We start from the raw sequence: 22,811 nt of genomic DNA on the forward strand, positions 1-22,811 counted from the left end.
GTTTGCGTGTTTACAAACAACAGTAAGATGTTCATGGAAGAGCCTACATAAAAGCTCAACCCTTGTACCAATGGGACATAAATTTTCCTTAATTTTTCAAATCAGAATCGAAATAATTGATGCAAGCTATACCTATATCAAGGTGTTAAAGAATGTTCTCGGGCAAAAATGTTCACGTGTACAATTCCTATCCATGTTAAAACAACAATAAAGTAAAGCTTACATCAATGAATTCTTAATTATATTTAGAATATATGGCTTTGAATTTGTTAGCATGTTTTTTATTTGATTGGATAACCCTATTACATTATATATGTGTGTGCCAGTCCTAAGTCAGGAGCCTGTAATTCAGTGGTTGTCGTTGGTGTACATGTATGTGTTACATATTTGTTTTTATGTTAATTTTTTTAACAAAAAAAGCCGTTAGTTTTTCGTTTTAATTGTTTTACATTATCATTTCGGGGTCTGATATAGCTGACAATGCGGTATAGGTTTTGCTAATTGTTGAAGGTCGTACGCTGATCTATAGTTGTTTACTGCTGTGTAATTTTGGTCTTTTGTGGAGAGTTGTCTCATTGGAAATCATATCACATCTTCTTTTTTTCAATGTAATGATCACTTAAGTATTGCTTATTCCACTTTTTGCAATTGCACGCATAATGAATTGGAGGTTTTAAGTCTGCAAAATTATTTTCAACGTTGCATATTTAGTCAGGTTAGATGCTATGTTGTATTATCGGTGGCAATCCTTACAATTAATTTGAATTGTAGAATTGTATGTTAGGTAAAGCTCAAGAAGACATTCATAACACGCAATTGTGTATAAAGAACAAAACTACTAACATGACTAATGTACATAGGAAAACTCAAATAAAGATAAACAAAAAGAAATTAATATTACAATCTTAGTCGCATTTAGAGTCAATTGCTTAGTTGAACGCCAGATACAAGTGAAAAAATCCACTAAAATTACAAAGCAATAAAACATGTTCAATCAACGGTATGGAATGCATGATATTTTAGTAAATAAAATTTATAAATTCTGACATTAAAAGCAACTACAGAGAGATTAACTCTAGCTTACTCAGTGGGTAAGCATTGTTTGTATGCCCTTATTTGTAATAAACTTTTATTGAGACTCTTCGGGAAATCGCAAAGAGACTGTTTTATACAACCTCATCTTTTTGCATTCGTATAATAGTTTGACGTTATCGTTGCGGTCGTTGTCCTAAGACAGAAAAGACATTTTGTTACCAGACAACAACCTCAAACCTGAGTATGAATATCATAAGGTGCTATACTAAAACAAAAGCAAGGCTGGGATTTTCTGGTTCCTTGACAATAAATTTAGTGTAAATATATGGATCTCTATGAAGAGTTCCAATACCTTTACATGAATGCTGGGTTTGATTTTGGAGGTTATTACAAATACAGTTTTGTTAAAAGGGCCAAAAACTTAGCTTGATCCACAAGTATTGACAGAGACTGTGATCAAATCAAACGTCAGGACACCAAAAGAGTTCTTCGTTGCTCAGCTCTAGGGCACATCGGGTAAACATTTTCATATCAACCACGCATAAGGTACTTCCTAACAAGTCCCTATGGCAAATTACCGAATCAGACTTCGTTTCTGAAGTTTTATCTAAGGTATTAACCGATGCCGTCTGGACACAACGTGAGTCTAAAATTGTCTCTTGACTAAATATTGAAGTCATGAATGGATATTTCCAGCAACAACTTTTTAGTGAAACCAAGCGAGACATTCAGTTATTCCTGCCAATTATCTATTATTATAGACATTTGACCATTATAATAGAATGTAAGCATCTTAAATAGACTATATTATTTTTCTCGTTTGAATTGTTTAACATTGTAATTTCGGGGCTTCTTATAGCTGACTATGCGGTATGGACTTTGCTTATTGTTGAAGGCCGTACGGTCACCTATAGTTAATTGCTGTGTCATTTTAGTCTCTTGTGGAGAGTTGTCGCATTGGCAATCATACCACGTCTTCTTTTTTATATATATTTAACTTTTGAAAAATTACAATTTGTTATTTAGTACAAGAGGCAGAAAGCAGATATAATAAATGTTTTCAAAGTATGAAGAGTCATGTATATAATCAAAATCGTTTATGTACACTTGTACGCAAAGAAGTAACCAAGTTTAAAATTTGATGGAACTATTAATGATACATATCGTTCTATCCAGAACGCTTGGGTGGATTATTTAAAAAATCATAGTAAGGCATGAAAACATGAACTTGTTTAACTTGTATGATTAATACTATTCAGAAAGAGGGACGAAAGATACCAAGGGGAGAGTCAAATTCATAAATCTAAATCAAACTGACAACGCCATGGCTAAAAAGGAAAAAGACAAACTGACAACGACATTGCTAAAAAGGAAAAAAGACAAACAGACAAATAATACTAGTAGTACACATGACACAACATAGAAAACCAAAGAATAAACAATACGAACCCCATCAAAAACTAGGGGTGATCACAGGTGCTCGGGAAGGGTAAGCAGATTCTGCTCCACATGTGGCACCCGTCTTGTTGGTTATGTGATATCAAATCCGGTAAATAGTCTAATTATTTAGGTCACATCCATGAAAGGTAAGGGGATTGTAGTTACGACGTAAGGAACTTATCTGATACCATTTGTGAAACGGTTATTCCATAACAGTCAACCAACTCGTTATGGCGTCCCTAAAATTTACGAAGGGATGATTTCAACTTCACCATTTAAAACTCTTGGTTTAATAGCTTCCTTGTGAGCAGCAACCCTCTATCAAGAAAATCATGATAGGGAATGCAAGCACGGGAATATCGTATCAATTGGGAGATATATATACCCCGTATGCAGGTGCTGCTGGAATGTTGCTCCTTAGAAATGGAAAGTTCACAATTAGAAAGCTCTTGTTTGTACCGATTTAAATGCTCGAAGGAAGTAATATGAAACTGATAAACGAATTGAGTTTCAAGTATAGGTGAAATAAATCTTATAGCAACTACGAGTAATTGTTCAGAACTTGATGAACTGTCTTTCAAAGCTGTCCATTTCAAAATAAGACTTCAATCTGAATGACTATGCATTATGGACTTAACTCATTGTTGAGGACCGTTCATTGACTTACATTTGTTAATATCTATGTGATTTAGTCTCTTGTGTAGAGTTGTCTCATTGGTAACCATACCACATCTTCTAATTTTCATAATGAGTGTAGCTTAACATTGGCCGTAATGGTGACAAACATTCAGGAAACCGTGAATATTCTTGAACGAATAATCACAAGGACAACACTACCATTCTTATTTCTCTCAGATACAAACAAATTCGCTCAGGTATTTGATAACCTTGGATGCGAGGTTGACACGAACGGAAATGTTTCAATTAAAAAGGTGATAATATAAAGAGAAAATCCATGGTGGGTCATGCTGTTCAGAGTTTTATCTGCAGGTATTCTGAAAAAATGTCTACGTGTCTGCCCGTTTTGATTAAATCTATAAAACTAACAGGTCTTTATCTGTTTGATCTTTAGGAAGTAATCCATAAAACGGTGATTCAGCACAGTAGAAGCATATAATTGTAATAAGGGGTACAAATAAGTTCGAATTGAATAGCAATCACGCGGCGATGTGTCCTCTTATGTTTTAGATGTATAACTCTGGCGCTTCCAATGTGTAAATATGCTATATAAGTCAAAGCACTAAAGTAAGACTAAGTCTACGAAATTAACTGTAGCTATGACATCTTCTTTAAAAATCATGTCAAATAGTACTGTACTGGTACCTGTGTAATTCATCATTTTGCACTTATTGTGTGAGTAAAGTAAAAAAAAGTTATCGCAAGAATGCAAACAGGAGAAAAAAAAGTGAAACCTAGATTAATCGGCAAGATGCATAAAAGTCAAGCTCATAAGATCAATGAGTCTGCAAAAAGGCAAAATGTTTCTTCTATAGATACATCCAGTAAAGGAATGCACATTTTACTTTAAAAAAAAAAAGGAGGGTTATGATTTTTTTCCTAAAATAAATATTCTGATCACAAATTTAATAAATAGTATATATATATAAGTATACATTTGTTTAGAGTGTTATATTTGTAAAATAAATAATGTGAATTTTAGGGTCGAAAAACGTTTGAAAAAATTTCTGGCTCAGACAAAAAACCATACCACCTTCTTGAAGTTAAATGGTTGAGTCCTAACCTATGTGCAATATACATGATAGAGGAGAAAGATTATAACATAATAACACATCAACATGGGTTTCAGACGAGATTTTTATACTCTAAAACAGTAAACTAGCTCGTGATAGCAAGTGTGTGATGATGTGATGACAACCTAAACATACCTGTGGAAAGACCTATTCTATTTCTTCTGATTATTCTTTTTTTTTTCGCAACATTTTGAAACTTTTGTTTCATTATATGTCGCTTATATATTTCTTATATTGTGTCGTACAGTTTATGCACTTTTTAATTTCACCCTGCTAAGACGAACAATTTTCTTTGTGAGAGTTATCTCCCTATTCACTGTTTTTATTAAATGAGTGCATCTCCATCGTAACAAAAAAGATGTTGACAAAGTTCTTTTCACAAATTGTTCGTTACATCCTCAGAAATCCTTGACTAAGTTGGATCGAAGCGATTCGATCAAATTTTATAGGAGTTATCTATATTGTACCTTTACCAAATGAATTTGTCGATATGTTTCTTAAACTCATAAACCTATACCATATAACTCTGGAATCTTTTGATTTGAGGCCCCTAGATCCTAACTTAGAAAATGAGGTCAAGGTCAAAGGTCAAGGTCAAGTTCTTAATTGTGCCTTTTGCCTGTTTTTGCATTTTCTCCGATACTTTGAAAGATATATATAAAAGAACAAGTGCAAAATGTTTTCTTTATTGTAATGAGGATATGTTACATTTGGTCTGATACAAATGGCATCTTGTAGAAGTAAGTGCCCCTTAAATGTCTCTATATAAGGTTATTTGAATATGACTTAAACTTGGCTCATTAAAAAGTCATATGACCTTTTAAAAAAGGTGAGGTGATATATGACCTTAAAAAATAACAACTGGAAGTGACCTTGAGAAAACCGGAAGTAGCCTTTTTGCACTTTTTTCATGAAAATTACTCGGAATCTATATTTTATGTAAACTATCACTTAAGACTAGAAATGACTTTCGGATGTGGTCAATTATCTCCTGGTTTACAGTCGAATGTATATAAAAACTATACATTTTTGAATCAGTGTAAAATTAACTATAATTTTAGACCAGAAGTGACATTTACTTCACCGGAAGTAGCTTATAATCTTTCTTAATTTACTCAAACGTAAATGGAAACCTCTTATTTATCGAGTCAGTATGAAGAAAATTATGATTGGATGCCTATTTTTAACTTTGAGTATACAGGAACTAGCTTCTTTTAAATACTTTTGAACATTGATGTGGAAAGACCTTCAATTGTTCTCTGAACAATTGGTTTTTAATTATATTTTTTTTCTTTATTACTTATATTATCAGTATATAAAAAAGAAGATGTGGTAAAATGTTTATACAAAGTAATTTATATAACATATCTTATCTCCTGCAATGTGGTAGAGTGTTTTAGAAGACTAGTTTCCTGTAAATTGAAAAGCTTTTTCCCCTTTAATTTCAATTTCCCAGGTAACCGCTAGTCTCTCCACTGTGAATCGCTCTGTGATTTTCTTTCAAACTGACCATGTTGATTGAAACATGTCATTATTGAAACACCTTCTAAGTCGATTCGTAAATTTCAATCATACGATATTTTTCGGTACCAAAAAAAAAAGGTTATGGAAAAATAGAGTACGTTTACCTATTCCAACAGTATTTTCACCAAACATTATTTATTCTTATAACTATAGTACATAATCAGCCACCACTTGCATTAACGTTGAATTAAAATTAGTCTTTCCATTAAAACCAAAACTAGAACACCATGATGTAGCGATCCTTTTTACATGTGACTTTCTATTACTGTTTACCTAATAATATATTATATCAAATGAAACCAATATGAATGAAACATCGTATAACATTATTGAACTAATTTTCTAATTCATAAAGCTCAATCGGATATTAATTAATACTGTATCTACCCTGATACAAAGAATGACATTACAAAGATTCAAGTTATATATTTATTATACATTGTAGCTGTACACGAAAGCATCAAAATAGAAATAAATAGTTAAATTATCGACCTTGAGTTATATATAACAACGTGAGTCTCAGTACTTTAAATAGCATAGTTTGGTCATAATTATTTTTGTTTTGGCTCTGATTCTAACTTCGGTTTATCATATTATTTATGTTATATTGTAATGTCTTACTGTTGACGTAATTACTTCAATTACTTGAGTGGTATGCACTCAAGGGGCCATGTAATTTAGAACATAAAATGTTCTATTTCAAAAGTAATCTATTCAATTGTCGATGAAATCTCGTCGAGTAGGGTTATGTGACGAATCGGCTAAGTTTAGTAACATGTTTTATACTTCCTGTTGTATATAGTTTCATACACTAAGGTAAGATTGAATATTCTATTATTTTATTTCAATAATAGATTTTCATTTTCATTATTTCAAAATGCTTGATTCGATTACTAAATGATTAAAAAATAAAAACATTTGTTTAAATAAAGTCACGTGATTTTATTTGTTTGTAAACATAACATTCTTCGTCTGCAAAAAATGATTCCTTCCATTTTGAAAAGATCATCAGAAATCAACTTTTCACAATTTTAAGTGTGGACATGTTATAAAAAAAAAAGAATACCAAATTTGAAAAACTGTTTTGGCCACTACATAATTATTTCAAGTTTATTTACTTTTATTTATTTATTTTGATTTATGTTAAGTATGTTTAAATGAAAATATGTTCCCATAGTTTAGGACTTTATTCATTAAAGGTTGCAGAATACAGGCAAAGTTTAGATGTTTACGAAGTGTCAGATATTTTCACTTAACACTGTAGTTCTGTTCATGTATTAAATTATGGCAATAACATGTACCATTGTTTGTTAGATTTTCCATTGAAAAAGTGTGAAGTTATCTACACATATAAAACGTGATATCTGATACACATATAAAATTTCAATCCTGGTATCTATGATGAGTTTATTTATAGACGATTCATACTTTTGCACTAGATGTAATTTAGTAATTAAAAGTAAGGCGATGCGATATTATTTTCAATAAGACAATTATCCACTATCAAATAGTGTATTGCTGATACATGTACATGGGATTGGTCAATATCCATATGTATTATAAAAACCTATGAAATGAAAATGGATACGGGGTGTCAAATATAAAGCAATCTGACCAAAGTCAAAGTACTAAAGTGAGACTAAGTCTACGAAATTAACTGTAGCTATGACATCTTCTTTAAAAATCATGTCAAATAGTACTGTACTGGTACCTGTGTAATTCATCATTTTGCACTTTGTGTGTGAGTAAAGTAAAAAAAGTTATCGCAAGAATGCAAACAGGAGAAAAAAAAGATTAATCGGCAAGATGCATAAAGGTCAAGCTCATAAGATCAATGAGTCTGCAACAAGGCAAAATGTTTCTTCTATAGATACATCCAGTAAAGGAATGCACATTTTACTTTAAAAATAGGGGGGTTATGATTTTTTTCCTAAAATAAATATTCTGATCACAAATTTAATAAATAGTATATATATATAAGTATACATTTGTTTAGAGTATTATATTTGTAAAATAAATAATGTGAATTTTATGGTCGAAAAACGTTTGAAAAAATGTCTGGCTCAGACAAAAGACCATACCACCTTCCTGAAGTTAAATGGTTGAGTCCTAACCTATGTGCAATATACATGATAGAGGAGAAAGATTATAACATAATAACACATCTACATGGGTTTCAGACGAGATTTTTATACTTTAAAACAGAAAACTAGCTCGTGATAGCAAGTGTGTGATGATGTGACGACAACCTAAACATACCTGTGGAAAAACCTATTCTATTTCTTCTGATTATTCTTTTTTTTTCGCAACATTTTGAAATTTTTGTTTTATAATATGTCGCTTATATATTTCTTATATTGTGTCGTACAGTTTATGCACTTTTTAATTTCACCCTGCTAAGACGAACAATTTTCTTTGTGAGAGTTATCTCCCTATTCACTGTTTTTATTAAATGAGTGCATCTCCATCGTAACAAAAAAGATGTTGACAAAGTTCTTTTCACAAATTGTTCGTTACATCCTCAGAAATCCTTGACTAAGTTGGATCGAAGCGATTCGATCAAATTTTATAGGAGTTATCTATATTGTACCTTTACCAAATGAATTTGTCGATATGTTTCTTAAACTCATAAACCTATACCATATAACTCTGGAATCTTTTGATTTGAGGCCCCTAGATCCTAACTTAGAAAATGAGGTCAAGGTCAAAGGTCAAGGTCAAGTTCTTAATTGTGCCTTTTGCCTGTTTTTGCATTTTCTCCGATACTTTGAAAGATATATATAAAAGAACAAGTGCAAAATGTTTTCTTTATTGTAATGAGGATATGTTACATTTGGTCTGATACAAATGGCATCTTGTAGAAGTAAGTGCCCCTTAAATGTCTCTATATAAGGTTATTTGAATATGACTTAAACTTGGCTCATTAAAAAGTCATATGACCTTTTAAAAAAGGTGAGGTGATATATGACCTTAAAAAATAACAACTGGAAGTGACCTTGAGAAAACCGGAAGTAGCCTTTTTGCACTTTTTTCATGAAAATTACTCGGAATCTATATTTTATGTAAACTATCACTTAAGACTAGAAATGACTTTCGGATGTGGTCAATTATCTCCTGGTTTACAGTCGAATGTATATAAAAACTATACATTTTTGAATCAGTGTAAAATTAACTATAATTTTAGACCAGAAGTGGCATTTACTTCACCGGAAGTAGCTTATAATCTTTCTTAATTTACTCAAACGTAAATGGAAACCTCTTATTTATCGAGTCAGTATGAAGAAAATTATGATTGGATGCCTATTTTTAACTTTGAGTATACAGGAACTAGCTTCTTTTAAATACTTTTGAACATTGATGTGGAAAGACCTTCAATTGTTCTCTGAACAATTGGTTTTTAATTATATTTTTTTTCTTTATTACTTATATTATCAGTATATAAAAAAGAAGATGTGGTAAAATGTTTATACAAAGTAATTTATATAACATATCTTATCTCCTGCAATGTGGTAGAGTGTTTTAGAAGACTAGTTTCCTGTAAATTGAAAAGCTTTTTCCCCTTTAATTTCAATTTCCCAGGTAACCGCTAGTCTCTCCACTGTGAATCGCTCTGTGATTTTCTTTCAAACTGACCATGTTGATTGAAACATGTCATTATTGAAACACCTTCTAAGTCGATTCGTAAATTTCAATCATACGATATTTTTCGGTACCAAAAAAAAAAGGTTATGGAAAAATAGAGTACGTTTACCTATTCCAACAGTATTTTCACCAAACATTATTTATTCTTATAACTATAGTACATAATCAGCCACCACTTGCATTAACGTTGAATTAAAATTAGTCTTTCCATTAAAACCAAAACTAGAACACCATGATGTAGCGATCCTTTTTACATGTGACTTTCTATTACTGTTTACCTAATAATATATTATATCAAATGAAACCAATATGAATGAAACATCGTATAACATTATTGAACTAATTTTCTAATTCATAAAGCTCCATCGGATATTAATTAATACTGTATCTACCCTGATACAAAGAATGACATTACAAAGATTCAAGTTATATATTTATTATACATTGTAGCTGTACACGAAAGCATCAAAATAGAAATAAATAGTTAAATTATCGACCTTGAGTTATATATAACAACGTGAGTCTCAGTACTTTAAATAGCATAGTTTGGTCATAATTATTTTTGTTTTGGCTCTGATTCTAACTTCGGTTTATCATATTATTTATGTTATATTGTAATGTCTTACTGTTGACGTAATTACTTCAATTACTTGAGTGGTATGCACTCAAGGGGCCATGTAATTTAGAACATAAAATGTTCTATTTCAAAAGTAATCTATTCAATTGTCGATGAAATCTCGTCGAGTAGGGTTATGTGACGAATCGGCTAAGTTTAGTAACATGTTTTATACTTCCTGTTGTATATAGTTTCATACACTAAGGTAAGATTGAATATTCTATTATTTTATTTCAATAATAGATTTTCATTTTCATTATTTCAAAATGCTTGATTCGATTACTAAATGATTAAAAAATAAAAACATTTGTTTAAATAAAGTCACGTGATTTTATTTGTTTGTAAACATAACATTCTTCGTCTGCAAAAAATGATTCCTTCCATTTTGAAAAGATCATCAGAAATCAACTTTTCACAATTTTAAGTGTGGACATGTTATAAAAAAAAAAGAATACCAAATTTGAAAAACTGTTTTGGCCACTACATAATTATTTCAAGTTTATTTACTTTTATTTATTTATTTTTATTTATGTTAAGTATGTTTAAATGAAAATATGTTCCCATAGTTTAGGACTTTATTCATTAAAGGTTGCAGAATACAGGCAAAGTTTAGATGTTTACGAAGTGTCAGATATTTTCACTTAACACTGTAGTTCTGTTCATGTATTAAATTATGGCAATAACATGTACCATTGTTTGTTAGATTTTCCATTGAAAAAGTGTGAAGTTATCTACACATATAAAACGTGATATCTGATACACATATAAAATTTCAATCCTGGTATCTATGATGAGTTTATTTATAGACGATTCATACTTTTGCACTAGATGTAATTTAGTAATTAAAAGTAAGGCGATGCGATATTATTTTCAATAAGACAATTATCCACTATCAAATAGTGTATTGCTGATACATGTACATGGGATTGGTCAATATCCATATGTATTATAAAAACCTATGAAATGAAAATGGATACGGGGTGTCAAATATAAAGCAATCTGACCAAAGTCAAAGTACTAAAGTGAGACTAAGTCTACGAAATTAACTGTAGCTATGACATCTTCTTTAAAAATCATGTCAAATAGTACTGTACTGGTACCTGTGTAATTCATCATTTTGCACTTTGTGTGTGAGTAAAGTAAAAAAAGTTATCGCAAGAATGCAAACAGGAGAAAAAAAAGATTAATCGGCAAGATGCATAAAGGTCAAGCTCATAAGATCAATGAGTCTGCAACAAGGCAAAATGTTTCTTCTATAGATACATCCAGTAAAGGAATGCACATTTTACTTTAAAAATAGGGGGGTTATGATTTTTTTCCTAAAATAAATATTCTGATCACAAATTTAATAAATAGTATATATATATAAGTATACATTTGTTTAGAGTATTATATTTGTAAAATAAATAATGTGAATTTTATGGTCGAAAAACGTTTGAAAAAATGTCTGGCTCAGACAAAAGACCATACCACCTTCCTGAAGTTAAATGGTTGAGTCCTAACCTATGTGCAATATACATGATAGAGGAGAAAGATTATAACATAATAACACATCTACATGGGTTTCAGACGAGATTTTTATACTTTAAAACAGAAAACTAGCTCGTGATAGCAAGTGTGTGATGATGTGACGACAACCTAAACATACCTGTGGAAAAACCTATTCTATTTCTTCTGATTATTCTTTTTTTTTCGCAACATTTTGAAATTTTTGTTTTATAATATGTCGCTTATATATTTCTTATATTGTGTCGTACAGTTTATGCACTTTTTAATTTCACCCTGCTAAGACGAACAATTTTCTTTGTGAGAGTTATCTCCCTATTCACTGTTTTTATTAAATGAGTGCATCTCCATCGTAACAAAAAAAGATGTTGACAAAGTTATTTTCACAAATTGTTCGTTACATCCTCAGAAATCCTTGACTAAGTTGGATCGAAGCGATTCGATCAAATTTTATAGGAGTTATTTATATTGTACCTTTACCAAATGAATTTGTCGATATGTTTTTTAAACTCATAAACCTGTACCATATTACTCTGGAATCTTTTGATTTGAGGCTCCTAGGTCCTAACTTAGAAAATGAGGTCACGATCAAAGGTCAAGGTCAAGTTCTTAATTGTGCCTTTTGCCTGTTTTTGAATTTTCTCCGATACTTTGAAAGATATTTATAAAAGAACAAGTGCAAAATGTTTTCTTTATTGTAATGAGGATACATTTGGTCTGATACAATTTATGGCATCTTGTAGAAGTAAGTGCCCCTTAAATGTCTCTATATAAGGTTATTTGAATATGACTTAAACTTGGCTCATTAAAAAGTCATATGACCTTTTAAAAAAGGTGAGGTGATATATGACCTTAAAAAATAACAACTGGAAGTGACCTTGAGAAAACCGGAAGTAGCCTTTTTGCACTTTTTTCATGAAAATTACTCGGAATCTATATTTTTTGTAAACTATCACTTAAGACTAGAAGTGACTTTCGGAAGTGGTCAATTATCTCCTGGTTTACAGGCGAATGTATATAAAAACTATACATTTTTGAATCAGTGTAAAATAAACTATAATTTTAGACCAGAAGTGACATTTACTTCACCGGAAGTAGCTTATAATCTTTCTTAATTTACTCAACCGTAAATGGAAACCTCTTATTTATCGCGTCAGTATGAAGAAAATTATGATTGGATGCCTATTTTTAACTTTGAGTATACAGGAACTAGCTTCTTTTAAATACTTTTGAACATTGATGTGGAAAGACCTTCAATTGTTCTCTGAACAATTGGTTTTTAATTATATTTTTTTTCTTTAATACTTATATTATCATTATATAAAAAAGAAGTTGTGGTAAAATGTTTATACAAAGTAATTTATATAACATATCTTATCTCCTGCAATGTGGTAGAGTGTTTTAAAAGACTAGTTTCCTGTAAATTGAAAAGCTTTTTCCCCTTTAATTTCAATATCCCAGCTAACCGCTAGTTTCTCCACTGTGAATCGCCCTGTGATTTTCTTTCAAACTGACCATGTTGATTGAAACATGTCATTATTGAAACACCTCCTAAGTCGATTCGTAAATGTCAATCATACGATATTTTTCGGTACCAAAAAAAAAAGGTTATGGAAAAATAGAGTACGTTTACCTATTCCAACAGTATTTTCTCCAAACATTATTTATTCTTATAACTATAGTACATAATCAGCCACCACTTGCATTAACGTTGAATTAAAATTAGTCTTTCCATTAAAACCAAAACTAGAAAACCATTTAGCGATCCTTTTTACATGTGACTTTCTATTACTGTTTACCTTATAATATATTATATCAAATGAAACCAATATGAATGAAACATCGTATAACATTATTGAACTAATTTTCTAATTCATACAGCTCAATCGGATATTAATTAATACTGTATCTACCCTGATACAAAGAATGACATTACAAAGATTCAAGTTATATATTTATTATACATTGTAGCTGTACACGAAAGCACCAAAATAGAAAAAAATAGTTAAATTATCGACCTTGAGTTATATATAACAACGTGAGTCTCAGTACTTTAAATAGCATAGTTTGGTCATAATTATTTTTGTTTTGGCTCTGATTCTAACTTCGGTTTATCATATTATTTATGTTATATTGTAATGTCTTACTGTTGACGTAATTACTTCAATTACTTGAGTGGTATGCACTCAAGGGGCCATGTAATTTAGAACATAAAATGTTCTATTTCAAAAGTAATCTATTCAATTGTCGATGAAATCTCGTCGAGTAGGGTTATGTGACGAATCGGCTAAGTTTAGTAACATGTTTTATACTTCCTGTTGTATATAGTTTCATACACTAAGGTAAGATTGAATATTCTATTATTTTATTTCAATAATAGATTTTCATTTTCATTATTTCAAAATGCTTGATTCGATTACTAAATGATTAAAAAATAAAAACATTTGTTTAAATAAAGTCACGTGATTTTATTTGTTTGTAAACATAACATTCTTCGTCTGCAAAAAATGATTCCTTCCATTTTGAAAAGATCATCAGAAATCAACTTTTCACAATTTTAAGTGTGGACATGTTATAAAAAAAAAAGAATACCAAATTTGAAAAACTGTTTTGGCCACTACATAATTATTTCAAGTTTATTTACTTTTATTTATTTATTTTTATTTATGTTAAGTATGTTTAAATGAAAATATGTTCCCATAGTTTAGGACTTTATTCATTAAAGGTTGCAGAATACAGGCAAAGTTTAGATGTTTACGAAGTGTCAGATATTTTCACTTAACACTGTAGTTCTGTTCATGTATTAAATTATGGCAATAACATGTACCATTGTTTGTTAGATTTTCCATTGAAAAAGTGTGAAGTTATCTTCACATATAAAACGTGATATCTGATACACATATAAAATTTCAATCCTGGTATCTATGATGAGTTTATTTATAGACGATTCATACTTTTGCACTAGATGTAATTTAGTAATTAAAAGTAAGGCGATGCGATATTATTTTCAATAAGACAATTATCCACTATCAAATAGTGTATTGCTGATACATGTACATGAGATTGGTCAATATCCATATGTATTATAAAAACCTATGAAATGAAAATGGATACGGGGTGTCAAATATAAAGCAATCTGACCAAAGAACAGAAAAGAGGATCAAAATGCCAACATTTGGGTATTTAGTGCAGCTAGAAAATACCGCTTTGTATAAACCACTTTCAACTTATCTAACATGTTTTTGGCTCGGGAAAAGTCTGTTTTGTCCAGTTCAACTGCGAGAAAAAAAACAAGATCAAGCTGTTTTAGCCGGGGGCTAAACTGATTAAAACAAAAAAAGATTAAGTTTATTCGTCTTGGTTGTATGATTGCCATGAATGTGGCTGTCGTTTATCTAAAGTGGCATCCTACATGCTGCTATTATCGGAACTTGGGGTAAACGATATTGTTAATAGTTTTTATCTACTATTCGAAAAGTTCAAGTATGATTTTTTTAAGCATGACGTATGAGACAAGAGGTCATGAAGAAAAGCTTAGTTGTTTTCAATAAGAAATTCTACTCTATGTTTACCAAACGCATTTTATCATCAAAACGTAAATCAAGTTTCTGGAAATATTTGTTCGAACCAAATTATATGCAACAAATTTGCATGTTGATTACTGTAAATCTACTTTTGTTTGCGGCGATTTAAGTTCGCTATTAAGACATTTCCTGAATTTTACAAGGACTGGTCATGGTTTTAAATTTTTGCGACGATAACTATTGGCGTTAATTTCTCCTCTCAAACGCCGCGAAAAATAAATCGCTCTAAAAATTTAGTTCGTTTATAGTATTCTTTTTCATGCTGAAACCCAATATTGCATGCTTTTAAACCAGGTTCAATCCACTATTCGTTCTTAAAATGTCAGAAATTTTGTAGTTGTATGTGCACGTGTGTTGGCGTTTAATTTTGTTGCACTTCGTTATTCATCTTGTTTCTCTTATAATTAATGTGTATACCGCGATTATAGTTCGTAACCCGGATTTGTTTTTCTCTCAATCGATATATTACCATTGAATAACGGTATTCTTTTGTTATCTGTATTGCTATGAAGCTTTGGTATTGTTTAATTAATCATAAGTTGTACTCTGATACGTTCCACATACAAACGAACTGAGATAAACAAAAGGTCAATCTCAAAACTTTAATCTTGATATGGGGACATTAAGTGTTACTCTCGCGTCTGTCTATACAAAGGACACAAAAGAAACGTCACTGCGTAGTCTTTTGATAGAGTACATGTCCCACATAGTCAAATGTTGGACGAAATTCTTTCGTGTCAGTTTTTATTTGTGTTAAGCAAGTCGTGCCATATTATTTATTCCTGTACTCTATATAATACGTTCGTGTATCAAGTGTACAAACGTTATGATATATCAGAGATGAATGACTTTCTATTATTGTGAGAGCATTACGGAAGGTACTTTAAATGTGTTAAATAATTATGACTTTGAAAAAAATGGTTGATGGCTGAATAATGCCAACGCAACAGATCATACAAATTTTCTCGTTTTTCTTTTCAAATCTTTGTGACTTTGTCCATTCAATAAAATTGAGAATGGAAATGGGGAATGTGTCAAAGAGACAACAACCCGACCATAGAAAAAACAACAGTAGAATGTCACCAACAGGTCTTCAATGTAGCGAGAAATTGCCGCACCCGGAGGCGTCCTTCAGCTGGCCCCTAAACAAATATATACTACATGTAGTTCAGTGATAATGAACGCCATACTAATTTCCAAATTGTACACAAGAAACTAAAATTAAAATAATACAAGACTAACAAAGGCCAGAGACTCCTGACTTGGGACAGGCGCAAAATGTGGCTGGGTTAAACATGTTTATGAGATCACAACCCTCCCCCTATACATCTAGTCAATGCAGAAAAGTAAATGTGTATAACAATACGCACATTTAAAATTCATTTCAAGAGAAGTCCGAGTCTGATGTTAGAAGAATGACAATAATACATAAATTACAACAGACTACTAGCAGTTAACTGACATGTCAGCTCCAGAATGACTTCTAATGTCGTGTAAATGTCCTTACTAATCGACATATGCGTTGGTCATGTAGGTTGGCCTTATTCATTTAACAATAGATTACCTTATTTCAACATATCATATAACATTTTTAACTTTGGACTATTTGTAGGACTATGTTCTTAACTGTAGAAGCATGTGGAGATTTCGTGTGGCTAGTGTTTTGAGATTTTTGTCAATTAACTGGCAAATAAACGTATCAATTGCATTTGCATCTTCTGGTAAGTTGAATAACAAATATTATTTCTTAAGCAGAAAAAAACACTACAATCTGATTGGTGAATTACCCCGATGTAAATAACCCCCCACCCTTGTTAACCCTTGGATAAATGATATTTTGCCAAAAAGAAAAGAAAATACCTAAATAAAGAAGAAAAAAATGTGAAATAATAAACATATAAAAATATAAGAAATAAAAAAATAAATAAATTTAAGGACAAAATTTGAAAAAAAAGAAAAAAATTATATATTTTTTTTTCTTCCGAAAATTTAAATGAACACAACTTTTCTGAATTTGCCAAAAAATCAAAAAAATCAGTGTTCGACAATACGTAACAATATCAACGTTGGAAAATTGTTACACTGAAAAGTTTTCATTAGCAGTTTTCAATTTAACATCCCAGTTTAAAATTAAATTGAGTACAAGAATTGTTCATTAGAAATAAATTCGGTATCTTGTTGTAATCAGGGATGCGCCTCAGGGTGTATGAATTTTCAACAACGGTGCAAAATTCTGTAAACCCCTGATGACACCAATGTAACTAAAAATAACATATGTCAAAAGAAACTGCAGCTAACAGGAAGAGAACATGATAGAACACATGATAGTTACACGCCAATATTCCGACAGCTCATTAGTCCAACAGCCCATTGGTCCGACAACCCCTTAGAACAAAAACCTATAGTTCGACAACCTAATGTTCCGACAACCCATTGCTCCGACAGCCCATCAATCTAACAACCCATTAGTCCGACATTTATCAAATATCGGGCTATCAAGGTAAAATACAATGTGTCTGTCGGTCTGTATTATTACGTATTGGTATAACATATTTTAGGAAATAAGTCCGTATATATTACCTAAATTAGTGGAGCGGCGAATGTTGAAAAAGTCGCTTAGTGAACGATTTTAAATTACCTAAATACCTCATGGAATTTTAAGGTCTTCAATTGTTTATTGATTATTCAGCTTTAGAAAAATATTTGTCGTCAATATAAAATGTGGTAAAAATGACGTTAAATATAGCCTTTACTGACGATACCCAACTTGCATCGAATACCCCACTGCTGATTCGGTAGTCAAATTTTACAACAAACCCGTTCTAAAAAATAATTTTTGAATGAAATTGGTAAATACAGTTATTCCTGAACTTCATACAATGTAAATGCATTTCCAAGTAGTCCCAAATTTAATGCTTAATGCATCTGAAAATGGTTGAAAATAAAACTGTAAAAATCATCGTTTTTCATCTAGCATTATTTGCACGTAAAGTATAGGTATATTTTAAAGGCACAACAGTGAAGCCGCCGTATAATTCTTCAATTCTCCCGATTTACTTTTTGAAGTTAATTCCTAATAATATAAATATTTGGCTAAATATCTGCTTTTTATCCAGATTTCAAGTCCGAATATTTGTCACAGATTTACCGACATTGTTGTGGTTTCTGGTTATAGTCCCACATTCAGCGATTTACCAAAGGTCATTTGTAGTCATTTTCAAGCATATTTCTTGTTCATTTTGTAATTTCCAAAGCCTTGTGATTAATTTCTGATGTTTGGTATTGTTGTATACTCGTTCTTTTTTAATTGAACTGGGAAAGTGAATTTCATTTTAGTTTGGTTTTCAGGTGTGTCTGATTTGTTTTTTTATTCAATCACATGGACGATTTTACAATCTCGTTAAAACTGGTCACGCTAGATGCCAACAAAAAGGAAAGTGGAAAGTTTGTGTTGACAAATGCATTATCTGCGATTCTGTTGTTGATAAAATATTAATAACATCAACAGAATCTGGAAGAAAAAGTCTGATTATTGCTGCAGCAAAGAGACGTGATGATTTGTTCAGTTATTTGAACGAATTCTGCAATGAAACAGCAAGTGAATTACCCGTATTTAGGTATCATAGGTTATGTTATAAAAGCTACACAAGTAAGCAAAATTTAATCAGTATCAGCTGAAAAGGAATCCCCAGATATAGATTCCGATTTATTTAATTATTTGGTGCCTGAAAAAATTACCACAATACATAAAAGTGTATTATTGTGATTTCCACTTCAAGTTTTTTTTTTTGGAATCGGTTAAAAGTTGGTATTCAACCTCTTCAGGACAAAACCAAGCCGTTTCGGTAATCTTGTAGCCTTAACGCATGATGTTGATATTATGTGCTGTAGTTGCTGATAGAGTGCTTGAAGCTGCTTTATACGACTCGAAATACAAATTATCACAACGATTTAAATTTGCGGGGACATCACTTGGCTATAAATAAAGATAAAAGTCTTATAATATAAAAAAAAAAGATGTGGTATGATTGCAAATGAGACAACTGTCCACAAAAGACCAAAATGACCAAAGACCAAAATAACACAGACATTAACAACTATTGGTCACCTTACGGCCTTCAACAATGAGCAAAGCCCAAATGGCCATACCGCAAAGCAAAGCAAAGCAAATTTGGTTGTCGGCAAATCTAGCTAACCGAAATAATGGCTCTCCATGTGCCTTTGTTGGAAAACTGCGCAATATGACAAGTTAGAGCCAGTTTTCTTTGAGGGACAAATGGCATCGGACTTTCTACAAGATCTAATTAGTTCATGTAAGGGGGGAAACATGCTAGGCAGCACGCGTTTGCAAGGAGCAGGGTCTTCCTTGTACTGATTTATGTTTTTGTCAAAATGTAGGTAGTTGTAATGAAATATCATGAAAATAGTTCTTGTAATATTTGGTAACTTTATTCTAATTTGCTATAATGTTTTCGACGTTTCATTTGGTATGAAAATAAACTCATCATAGATACCATAACGGTCATGTCTCAATTTTAGGAATGTGTTCTACCACACGCTTGCACTAATTGAGTGATATATCAAACTCCAATAACTATATTATGTTAAAAGGTTTCTTATATTGAGATAGTTTGAATTCATTTTAAGAAAACTCAGTGACACGACGAATCCTTGAAACTAAAACGATTTTTTTATGGCTGCATATTTGGTTTGATTTATTAACTATGCATTTCAGATACGCTTTGAAAAACTTTTTAACTATTAAAGTATTCAAGAAATGCTATTTGTCGATGTCAATTATCAATGTTAGTATGTTCCTGTTTTCCATTAGGCATAAACAATTTGTATACCATGGACTACGTTCAAAAAAGTTAAATAAAACGTTGTTCTGACGTCATGTGCAAATATGAAAAAGATTGTGTATGAACTAACGTTTTTCTACATAATACTACACGTATAGTTTATTGAATAGATTATTAATTTTGAAAAAATATCAATGGTATTGTTTCTCTAGATGAAAGTAGGATTTTTTTAAGTGATGACCTTTGACCTTGATATTCGTTTTTATTGTACCAGATTTGATATTTACGACACATATTTTCAAAAAGTACAGGATTTCAGCTTTCCAATAACTATCAAAATCCCCTGAGGTTTTAGGTAATTTAAATTTCTAAAATTGTCCTCTACGCCGCTCCACTAAATGTAGTTAGAATACTTTTTATATATTCAATTCGAAATCTGTATATAATACAGAATCAGTATATCATTTTCAAAACTACAGGGTCTATAAAACCATATGAATATAGAACAACAATTGTGAAAGTGCAAACTACTGCTCACTGATGATACATCCGCAAAATTATTTCATTATTAACAGGAACTTGTTCGAGTTATGAATCTGAAAAAAGCACCAAACGGTATAGCTGACTTATATAAACCTTGAAACCAAGTTTAAGAAATCCTTGTGTGGTTGTTTTTGAGAAAAATGTGACAACAATTTTCAACTTGGGTATCATTTGAAAAGTGTTCGGTTAACACGAAGTTGTTGAGTGATGAATTTGAAAACACATGACGAGATAAATATGACTTCAATAAATCCTGAAATCAAATGTCAGATATTCTTGTAATGTAGTTCATGAAAAAACGCAACGTAAATATTCATGGGACGGACGGACGAACGGATCACGGACGAACGGATGATTTTTATTAGTTGGTATTGGCTTTGAACAAGCTGTCCATAACTGCAAATAGTCTCATATCTGTACGTTGTGTTTTTTGTTGTTGTGATAGAGGTATATATACCCTGTGTTGTAAGACTTAAAAGTTTGTGTGTTTCGCATTGATCTGATAAGTTATAAGACCTTTTCGAATAAATGTAACACCTGCCACATTCTAAATGCCTGTCCAAAGTCAGTAGCTTATAGTTTAATGGTTAATTGTCGTGGGTTTGTGTCTGTGATATTTGTTTAACATAAATAAATTCGTGGTAATTCATCAGCTTGCCCCTCTTCAATCATCATACAATTGTTTTTTTTTCTATATTTTAAAATAAGCTCGGCTTATAAAATAGGTACCCATTCAAATATATTGAGTGTCATCTCTCAGACTATATATGTCTGAGCGATCGTTATTGGTAGTTTTTCATGTTAGAGTTATTTAAAGACGTTATACCAATACTTAAAACTTTATTAACAAGGTCCAGACAATACCAGACCTAAGACCTAAATTGACCACACAACATCATACACACGCATATATAAAAAAAAACAGTATCCATAGAAAAGGATTAGTGTCCAACGGTTTAACTTGTCATCGTCAAAGTGATTTCAATTACTACAAACATATACTAAATAATAGAATTAATTTGACACAAAGAAATGTAAAAGGTGTGATAAACGGATTGATAAATTGTCAGTATAACACTTAAAATATATTGTCTCAATTTGATTTATTTATACGTCCTAATTGTCCAAATCTTCCTGGTTATAATCTCTCCGTATTTCATGGATACATTTGAATCATATGATACTCATAAAATCGCACTGGTGGATGTCTTGGTAAAAGCTGGAATGACTTATCTTTTCGGGACACATATTTGAATTTCGCCCTACTTGTTATGTTATTTTTTACTACCTAGTTTTTTATTTGTCTTTTTGTTTTTTTCTCATTTTGACTGACAGTAATAAGGAGATGGCTAATATCCGCGACAAACTTAATTCAAATAAAACTGTGTTGCGACCAAAGAGGGCGGGTAGCGTTATTTAACTTTGACATAAGTATCACAATTACCCAGTCCCGTAAAACGAATGAAGACGAAAGTAAGTCTGATCAGTTGCAATAAGTATGTGACTGTATCAATTGCAATAGACTGAGACAAATATACCGCATGAGAAGAATAATCGGAATCAAGACAGACAACCACAGATATTATAGAGATCGGAGTTTGCTTTTAAGAGAAAATTAACCCATATATTTAAGACAGATGCATTGTCGGATTAATGAGCTGTCGGAATAATGGGCTATCGGAATATTGGGCTGTAGGAATAATGGGTTGTCGGAATAATGGTTGTCAGACAAATTGGATGTCACCGATAGAACAGTTAAATAAATAGGATCTAAAACAAATAGTCATACACCCAGATAGTTTAATTGTAGTTTAAAAGTATTTCCTACAACGGTCCTACAATGGTAGTTTTTGATGGAAGTATTTCTTGTAAGGTTTTTTTTTAGCAAGACGTACCATTCTATCTATTTTATGAGTTATTTACCTGTACTTTTATATAATACTTTCGGGTATCCCTTTATCAAGTGAACTTAAGTTAACATATCAGATAGCTTACTTGATGTCATTTTAGGCCGAGTCAATTTCATCAAAAGTTGGCATATTTGGTAGACCTTTATGTATTTAAAATTAGATGACATTTAAAAGATATACATTTTTAAATTTATTTTCTTATTTTGTAGGTCAAACATGAATATACTTAACTGTTGAAGCATGTGCAGATTTTGTTTGGCTAGTGTTTTAATTTATTTGGTTAGACAAAGCACACCATATTCATCTTCAAGTAAGTTAAAGAAAGAAAAAAAAAACGTATGCGCAAGAAAATCCCAGGCAAGAGGAATTGCAAGTATGAACAAATGAAGAATTATAATATCATAGTCTAATACAAATATTCAGACACACATATATTCACAGTTTAACTATATGATATA

At 31.2% G+C, this 22,811-nt stretch overlaps 1 protein-coding gene across 1 annotated transcript in view; it reads left to right on the top strand.

The window, feature by feature from the left end:
- LOC134701222 (uncharacterized) overlaps nt 1-22,573 on the top strand; it is a 38,046-nt gene extending 15,473 nt beyond the window's left edge. Inside the window, exon 8 of the mRNA XM_063562354.1 lies at nt 22,563-22,573. Coding sequence (XP_063418424.1) covers nt 22,563-22,573 — 11 coding nt within the window. The remainder of the gene's footprint in view (nt 1-22,562) is intronic.
- Nucleotides 22,574-22,811: the final 238 nt, after the last annotated feature.

This window comes from Mytilus trossulus, unplaced genomic scaffold (genome assembly GCF_036588685.1).
Source record: "Mytilus trossulus isolate FHL-02 unplaced genomic scaffold, PNRI_Mtr1.1.1.hap1 h1tg000234l__unscaffolded, whole genome shotgun sequence".
NCBI classification, from domain to species: domain Eukaryota; kingdom Metazoa; phylum Mollusca; class Bivalvia; order Mytilida; family Mytilidae; genus Mytilus; species Mytilus trossulus.